The sequence below is a fragment of the Lactuca sativa genome, chromosome 8 (genome assembly GCF_002870075.4).
Source record: "Lactuca sativa cultivar Salinas chromosome 8, Lsat_Salinas_v11, whole genome shotgun sequence".
Classification (NCBI taxonomy): Eukaryota; Viridiplantae; Streptophyta; class Magnoliopsida; order Asterales; family Asteraceae; genus Lactuca; species Lactuca sativa.
In genome coordinates this window covers 16003463-16012810 of record NC_056630.2, presented here as the reverse complement: position 1 = coordinate 16012810, position 9348 = coordinate 16003463, and the positions used below count along the sequence as shown (strand labels likewise).

Below are 9348 nucleotides of genomic sequence, written 5' to 3'. Positions count from 1 at the left end.
TAGTGGGTGAGGAGATATAAATATGTGAGGTCTATTAATTTTTTTTAAATATATAAAAAAATAAATACATAAATAAGAAAATTAATTAAAAAATAAATTAAAAATGACACAATAGTCTTTTTAGGTAAGATAATGACCAAACGCGCAACAAAAATAAATAATAGGGACCATCCAGATTAAAACAAATAAGTTAGGACCAAAAACACAAATTCCCCCAACCGTAGGGACCGTTCGTGTAATTTACTCTTACTTTTCATTTTGTTGTTCACATGAAACAACAATTAGGATGTAACCTGTTACAGCCGATCATAATGGTTATATATGAACACTTCCAACAAATTTATTACCTGGATATATACAAAAAAATAAAAAATAAAAAAAATAAAATAAAAATAATTATCCATATTTGAATTTATCGAAAGTTAATACCTTCCCCTTAAATAAAAACAAACACGATCACGAATCACGATGCCAGGCATTTGCTCCGTTCTCTGACCTCTAAAATTGGTACCGACCAGACGCATGTGTTTGATTTTCATAATTCATAGTCGTCTTCCCTTCTCCAATCACGAATTTCTCGCATCACAGAGAAGAGCAACAAAACTCTACGCTATGCTCCATTACTCTTTCTTCCATCTCTCTGATCTGATCTCTCTCTTCACTCGCACACCAAATAACACTTGGTTTTCCTTTCTTTAAGCAATTAAACACACAATCGCGCTCAACTTTCACCGCCGGGAAAGTATTTGGTTGTGATTTGAAGTTGATTAACTTCTTAAGGTCAGTCGATTACGATCATGCCTGATTCTTTTTTCTAGGGTTTTTAATTTTGTGGGTAATATCCAGATTCGAACGCTTTGCTTGAGTTTCACGTTACGAAATGTATAATTACAGGAAAACGGATATTGATCGGTGGTTGTGGCAAAAGCATATTGATTTACAGGATTGCGCGATCGAGTGAATCTCCAATGACTTTGTAAGTTTTCGATTTCCTTTAGTTTTCCTTGTATGATTGGCTATATTTTGTATGCTTACTATTTTAGTTACATGACATGGTTTTATGCTGAAGTCTTCATATCATTATATGATTATCAATTTCATATCTAGTAATCTATGGAATGCTTGCAGCTGTTCGTTTTAACGAAATTATTCTCTCTGAAAGACTCGATATGATTTTCAATTCGATAAGAGAAGAATTAAGGAATTGTTTTGCCTGTGTGTGTACTCTTTCAGTTTTCACCAAATCATTATCCGTGAAAGACCATGACATGATTTCCAGTTCGACAGATAGGAATTTATGAATGATTATAGTTTAACAATAATGCCTTCTATGGCAAAATTAGCGTTTGATTGAATACTTCTTTAAAGATGGACCTTGGTGAATGCTAATGCTATTGCTATTGCTACGAAATTCATAGAATCATTAAAAGTTGTTGTATCATTATCATTATGAAATCAACTATGCTCATGACATTATCTATATATGTTTGCTTTAGGTTGCTTTCATGACTATTGCTTCTTCCCCTATGAGTTTAGCTGTTTCAACATTGCAAGAAGGATTTCCAGAATCTGAGTTCTTACCAGTTGAGCCTCTGATGGATGCTCCCTATAACAGTCCCTCTGGGAATTCAAATCCAGACATTGATGAGAGTGAAATAGATTTACTATCAGTTTCTTGGAACCAAGATTATGGTTGTTTTGCTGCAGGAACAAACCATGGTTTCCGTATATACAACTGTGATCCTTTCAAAGAAACCTTCAGACGTGATCTGAAAAGTGGAGGATTTGGGATCATTGAGATGCTTTTCAGAAGCAACATTCTAGCACTTGTTGGTGGAAAAGCTAATACACAATACCCTCCAAATAAAGTCATCATATGGGATGATCATCAGAGTCGATGCATTGGTGAATTTTCATTTAGATCAGAAGTTAGAGCTGTAAAATTAAGACGCGATCGGATTGTTGTTGTTCTTGAACACAAGATCTATGTTTATAACTTTATGGATCTGAAGCTTCTTCATCAGATAGAAACCCTAGCAAACCCTAGAGGACTTTGTTGCCTATCCCATCAGGTCAACACATCTGTATTAGCTTGCCCAGGTTTAAGAAGAGGACAAGTTAGGGTTGAACATTTTGGATTAAACATGACAAAGTTAATCAATGCTCATGATTCAAGAATCGCATGCTTGACCATGACAATGGATGGGCTTCTTGTTGCTACTGCCAGCACAAAGGGCACTTTGGTCAGAATTTTTAATGCAATGGATGGTACTCGGTTACAAGAGGTTCGTAGAGGAGTGGATAGAGCTGATATTTACGGAATTGCCCTTTCTCCAAATGTCCAGTGGTTGGCTGTGTCTAGTGACAAGGGTACTGTGCATATATTTAGTCTTAGAGTGCGTGTTGTTGGTGAAGATCCATCATCTGTTCAATCTATGACATCAGCAGCAGCAGCATTATCACATCAGTATTCTTCATCTTCCCTTGATGCCCTTATCTCACCAACTTCTGCTGGTGCCAATCCTGGTTCTTCTCTATCTTTCATGAAAGGTATATATATATATGTGATTTTTAACTTTTAATGACAAAAGGGCATCTACGTCGTTTTGGCAATGAATATGTTTTTTAATGGGTTGCAATTTTTTAGGGGTGTTGCCGAAGTATTTCAGCTCCGAATGGTCATTTGCTCGGTTTCATTTGCCAGAATGCACACATTACATGTCAGCATTTGGATCACAGAACACAGTCATTATTGTAGGCATGGATGGAAGGTATTATTTATTGCCTTTATTTAAAAATGGAAGAAATAACAATTGGTTTGATAGCATCCTACTTTCATTTTTTTTTTGTATTACTTCGAAAAAATATATCCAGTTATAGCAATGTGACCCAAATACAAAGCAATTTTCATTGCTATCTTGTAATAGAAAAAAAAAAAATGAAAGTGTGATGCTATAAATATATGAAAGTGAAAGTAGGGGTAGATTGTTATTTGTTGGATTATTTTAGGTGAATGATATGATATATCTGATGGATGATTTGTGAAATGATTCACAGTTTCTACAGGTGCATATTCGATCCTGTGAATGGTGGGGAGATGGTGCAACATGAGTATGTGCGTTTCCTGAAAACCCAACTCAAGTCTAGATAACAATATCAATCGTATTAATTCCCTTTTTATTTAAACTCTCAATTCCCTTTAAAATGTGAATATATCTCTAAAATAAGGATTTTTAATTCCAACCTGTCATCTGTCTTGATTCTTCTTCTTCTTCTTCTTCTTCAAAAAAAAAAAAAAAAAAAAAAAAAAAAAAAAAAAAAAAAACACTCAAGGCAGTGGGTCAAATATGTCATTGGTTGTTGGTGGAGGTGTGGGTGTGGTTAACAGAATTGCAGTAATTTATGATTTGTGAATATTGTGTAATTTATGTCGCATACACGAAAAATATTTGTTTTGCTGCATACCTATTTAATTTGTGTAGACTGTTGTTTTTGTTGTTTAGTCGCATTTACGTTCACGAATTTTATAAAACATGATGTTCGTGTACATTATGTGAGTGGCGTCTTGATATTGATACTAACAAACCACAACTAGGCAACAATCATACTCGTTTCTATTTATATTTTTATTTCATCCTACTACTAGACATACTTATAGTGTTTTTTACTCTAAGTAAACCAACCTGTGTAATCATGTAGCATAAATTATATAAAAAAGAGATTGTAAGATCATTGATTTCAAGATGTTGCAACTTGCAAGTTGAGAAGATCCGACGGCTTAGGTAACAAGATAATGGAGGGTAATTTATAATATACAAACAGTTCATGTTAGATTGGAGACCATCTCTATAGAACCTCAATTTAATCCAATAAAATAGGCTTTCTATGTCATCTACATACACAACCAAACTTGTCTTAAAAGCGTGACTATGGCCGGACGGAGTGGGGTGAGGGAAGGGCGAGGGAACCGATCCCGCACCTGTGCAAACCACACCGTGGGTGCGGGAAAGGAACCGCGGGAAGCTACTAGGGGGAGAGAGTCCCGCTCTCTCTCTCTCTCTTCCAACTATTGGCCACTGCAATTTTTCTTTCTTTTTTTTTTTTTTTTTTTTTTTTTTTTTTTTTTTCTTTTTTCCTTTCCTTTTCTTAATCTATAAATACTCACATTTTATCATTTTCTAAACTATAATCTATATTTCTCTATATTTCTCTCTAAAAAATATTACTCAAAATGTCATCATCTTCATCATCCGATTCGACGACAGTAGAGGAGGCTAAGTTTATCGGTTCCGTCATGGCGAAAACGGTTGCATACTATCAAAACCGACTTGGTGAAAAATCACGTGCACGACCTAACCTAAGAAAGCCACCGTTACGCAGAAATCACGAAGCCGGACACGATCTTTTTATAAAAGATTATTTTGCAGATGACGCCGTCTACGTTGTAAAGTTTCGACGTCGGTTCCGGATGAGGAAGAAACTATTTTTACGTATTGTTGGCGATTTGGAAGGCCGTTTTCCATATTTCCAATGGAAAATGGATGCAAGGGAAAAAAAAGGTTTCTCTCCCATTCAAAAATGCACGGCTTCAATTCGTCAACTAGCATATGGCATGGGCGCAGACAAATGAGACGAGTATTTTAGAATGTCAGAGTGTACCGTGAGGGACTCTGTGTACAAGTTCTGCAAAGCGATCTGTTTGGTTTATGGGCAACGATATTTGCGCAAACCAACTATCAACGATATCCACCAATTGTATACGGTGCATGAAGGCAAACATGGATTCCCTAGAATGCTAGGTAGTATCGATTGCATGCATTGGAGTTGGTCATTATACCCCAACGCATGGCATGGTCAGTACATGAGAGGTGACCACAAAGAGCCGACGATTATTCTAGAGGCTATCGCATCACATGATCTTTGGATATGGCATGCATTCTTTGGTCCAGCTGGTGCAAACAATGACATCAACGTGCTAGACCAGTCGCCTGTATTCAACGATATCTACCTTGGAAAGTCACACGATGTACATTTTCAACCAAATGGGGTAGTATATAAGCGTGTATACTATCTTACTGACGGTATATATCCGCCCTTGTCTGTTTTTGTGAAATCGTTTACATGTCCTAACGACCCGAAAATGAAAAAGTTTAAAGAGGCGCAAGAGTCAGCTAGGAAGGATGTGGAGCGAGCATTTGGTGTACTTAAGAGACGTTGGCAAGCACTAACGGTCGGGGCAAGGTCATATGAGGTGAAAAGGTTACAACACGTAATGTATGCATATATCATATTGCATAATATGATTCTTGAAGACGAAGGAAGAGCGATATGTCGATACAACGAAAATGAAGTTTTGCCAAATGTCGAATGAGTAGCCGTTAGGACACAAGAGTATAGGGTGAATAGAAGAGAAGTACCCAATCGCGACCTTCATCAGGCCCTTCGTGCTGATTTGGTGGAGCACATTTATAAGGCTCATGTTCAGCCCCCGCAAGAGTTATCTTATGATGATGATTTATTTGACGAATCAGACGAGGATTCTGATATGTTCGTCGAGAGTGAAGATTCCGACGACGAGAGTGACGCTGGGGAGAATGATGCAGATGATCTAGGCGAGGACGAAGATGATGATTCCGAGTGACGTATCTAGGTTTAAATAAAATTAGGATATTAATTAATAATTTTTACTATAGTTTGTTTGATTTTTTTTTGGGTTTTTTTTCTACTTATTTAAATATTAGGGTTAATGTAATTTTTATTTAACTTAATGAAATGCTTTTTATTTTTAATTAAATTTTATGTTTGATATTAATTTAAAAATTATAAATAAAAAAAATTAATTTTATTTAAACTAAAAAAAAAGTGAGGAAAGGGCTTCCCTCCCACTCCTTGGCTTTTAGGTGAGGGAAAGGAGAGTGAGTGATAGAAGGGTATGACCCACCAAAAATGAGGGAGCTATCCCTCCCACTCCTTCCGGTCTAAATAAGAACTTACATCATATCCAACTACAAATTAATATACAAACAATATGTTATCTTCAACCCTATTTTATTTAAAGAAATTAAATATCTTACTATATTCTTTTGTCCTGTCATCTTCCTACATATTATTGCGACACTTGTTATATTTAATAAAGTTAATAAATTTTTATTATATTTATCATTATCTAAAAATGCTAGGAGGATGAATAGAAAAAATAAATAGGACAATATTTAATTTCTCATTCATTTTTTATATTATTTTTACCCTAAAAAAATATAAACATGTACTTTTTTTTCTATAATTTAAGTAAAATGTAAAAAACTCCCATTCCTTGATTTCTTTGTGTAAGGTCATGCTAATATTTCTTTGTTGTTCCAACTTATCTGATATCCCCCAAAGGAACAAAAACTTCAATTATATATATATATATATATATATATATATATATATATATATATATATATATATATATATATATATATATATATATATATATATATATATATATATATATATATACTACTTTATAACCCGTGGAAACCACGGTTACAAAATTAATTAAAGTTTCTTAGTGAGAATTCAAAAATTATTAATTAATTAATTTTAAATAAATTATTAATTAAATGATTTTTTTTAGTTATATAAAGTTATAATCGTTAATTTAAATAAATGTATGAAATATTATATCACGTACAATTTGTATTAATTTTATTATAATGTTATTAATTTAATTTAATTAGAGTGAGAAATTTAAATTTTGAAATGGAGAATTAATAAATTGACAAGTGGTATGCATTAATTAAGAAGCCTAATATGGTGACATATGACAAAAAATGAATAAAATATGTATTAATTAGGATGCCTAATATGGTGACGCATGGTTGCTGGAGCTGGCGCCTTCACCGGCGTTGAAACTGTCAACTGGGGGCAATTGGCCTTCTTGTGGCCCCTCTGGTTGCAGTGGAAACACAGCAACTCAGATGTCTGAATAACTGCTGCCGGAGCAGTGCAATCCCTGCTGAAGTGCCCAGGCTTGCCGCACTTGTAGCAGCTCGATGATCCCAACCTGCACGCCCCCTCGTGCGGCCTGCCGCATTTCCTGCAGCGGCTCGGTCCTGACTGGCCTTTTGGCCTCCCGTCTGATCCCTTGGGCTTCTTCCCCGAAGCCCCTCCTGTCTGACCCTCCTCTGATTTTCGTTTCCGGATGTGCTCCAAATCTATCTCCCTCTCCCTTGCCCTGGCAATCATGGAGTCTAGGGTGGGGCAAGCTGAAAAACTGACGTGCTCCCGGATATCAGCCCGTAGCATGTCATGGTAGCAGGTCCTCCTCATGTCCTCATCTCCTGCGTACTGGGCCACCAGCAATGCCCTCTCCCGAAACTTGGCGGTAATCTCCGCCACAGTCTCTGTCGTCTGCCTCATGTCTAGGAACTACCTGGCCAACTGCTGAAGCTCGACAGCCGGCGCAAACTCTGCCCTGAACCTGGTCACAAAGTCCGACCAGGTCATAGCCTCGATAGCCGAGGCTCCCAACGAGTCACCCACTGACTCCCACCAATCCCGGGCACGGTCCCGTAAGCACCCGGCTGCATACCTCACCTTCGAACCCTCGGGGCAGAAGCTAGTCAACTGTGCAGACTCGATCTCTGCAATCCATCGCCTGGCAGCAATGGGGTCTTTCACCCCATGGAAATTCGGCGCACCACTGCCCCTGAAGTCCTTGAAGGACAGTGTGCGAGATCCCGACTGACTAGATGCCATATCACTCCTGAATGCCCGAAGGCGATCCTCCATCAACTCCATGATCTCTTCCTTGATCGACCCAAAGAGGATGGGGGTCGACTCAAGGATGCCTCTGGTGATCTCTGACGCGATGAACTCGCGTAGTCCCTCATCTACCGGCTCGGAACCTGATCCCGAACCTAATACTTCCTGAGGGATCACTGCTACTTACAAGTTCCCTGGTCTTATCTTGGCCTTCCTTGGTTCGGGTATGGATCCTCTGCTTTCAGTAGTACGGGCCCATACTACCTTCCACATCTATCCGTACCTTCTTCAAGGAATGCCTCGACTCCACCAAATCCCTTTCACTACTGCTGATCACTGCTATACTCATCCTGGGCTTGCCCTAGGGAAATCTCTGATTCTACTCTATCCAACCCTCAGCTGCTGCAGGCCTCCTTGTAATGCCAATTAGCCATTACCCGAGTACCATCACATGTGACGAGGCTCAGATAATCCTTCGAGTACCCGACTCGTCCCCACAACGGTTGGACTCAAACAAGAGCTGCGCAGTAGGATCAAATCCGACACTCTAAGATTATTCAACCCTGATCATATGTGACGTGACGTATTCGCCTAATGGCTAACTTCCATTATTCAGAGTCCCACATAGCACGAAGCAAGCAACATTCAGACAAGGGTAACAATCTCAATCAACTCTATCTGCTTACAGGAACTGTACTAGCATAAAGTGCTAAGCTCATACTATCAGGCATAACCTAATCAGGCTATCCTACTTGCTGTCTACTCAATAACTAGCATGCAATTCTCATACAACTGAAACACATAAAGCAGGCACATAAGGCATCACTCCTTGATCCTTAGTCCTATTCTAGCATGCTGTTATACCAAAGCTGATAAACATAACATAAACTCGTATGGGTACTTTGGGGAATACTTACTTGAGCTCGGCCGGTCGCCACTACTAGAAAAAAGGCCTTTTACGACGCTCATTGCGCATCGTAAAAGGCTCAGACGATGCGCAAATGCGTGTCAAGGAAGGCCCTGTCATAAAGAGAGACGACGCGCTTTTGCGCGTCGTCTATAGACGACGCGCATTTACGACGCTCATTTACGACGCGCAATTACGACGCGCGTTTACGACACGCAATGCGTATCAAGGAAGGCCCTGTCATAAAGGAAGATGACACGCATTCGCGTGTCGTAACCTTACGACGCGCGTGTTAATGACACGCAATGCGTATCAAGAAAGCCCCTGTCAAGAAAGGTCATGTCATAAATGAAGATGACACACATTTTTGCGTATCGTAAATTTAAATGTTTAAAAAAAATAAATTTATATATTTATTAATTTTTAAATTAAATTTGCATTTAATTTCTCATAATAGAAATAAAATACCATATACAAAAAATACAATCCATTGCATAATATAAAATAAAATTTCATACTCAAAAAATAAAATAAATTACACAAATTGTAATGTCATACAAAGAATCATTCAAATGTTAAACAAAAATAATACATTGCTAACATGGGTTATACATTCCTATAAAACTAACAAATAATCATACAACTCTGTTTCTTATTGGAAAGGAATGTCAAACATGATTACAAGTCTCCCT

The 9348-nt window shown here is 37.7% G+C and overlaps 1 protein-coding gene across 1 annotated transcript; it reads left to right on the top strand.

Annotated features, from left to right (window-relative positions):
- Window positions 1-449: 449 nt before the first annotated feature.
- LOC111919648 (autophagy-related protein 18d) lies at window positions 450-3278 on the top strand. The gene is made up of 5 exons (XM_023915215.3): window positions 450-780; window positions 895-976; window positions 1497-2550; window positions 2648-2771; window positions 3058-3278. Exons 3-5 carry the CDS (start codon window positions 1506-1508, stop codon window positions 3149-3151), a joined length of 1263 nt encoding a protein of 420 aa, XP_023770983.1. The 5' UTR covers window positions 450-780; window positions 895-976; window positions 1497-1505; the 3' UTR covers window positions 3152-3278.
- The last annotated feature ends 6070 nt before the right edge of the window (window positions 3279-9348 follow it).

Excerpts from the sequence above, each read along its gene's own strand:
- LOC111919648 (XM_023915215.3), top strand. The coding sequence starts at position 1,506 with ATGACTATTGCTTCTTCCCCTATGAGTTTAGCTGTTTCAACATTGCAA. Across the intron at positions 2,551-2,647 it reads TTCTCTATCTTTCATGAAAG|GGGTGTTGCCGAAGTATTTC; the intron begins GTATATATATAT and ends GCAATTTTTTAG. Across the intron at positions 2,772-3,057 it reads ATTGTAGGCATGGATGGAAG|TTTCTACAGGTGCATATTCG; the intron begins GTATTATTTATT and ends AATGATTCACAG.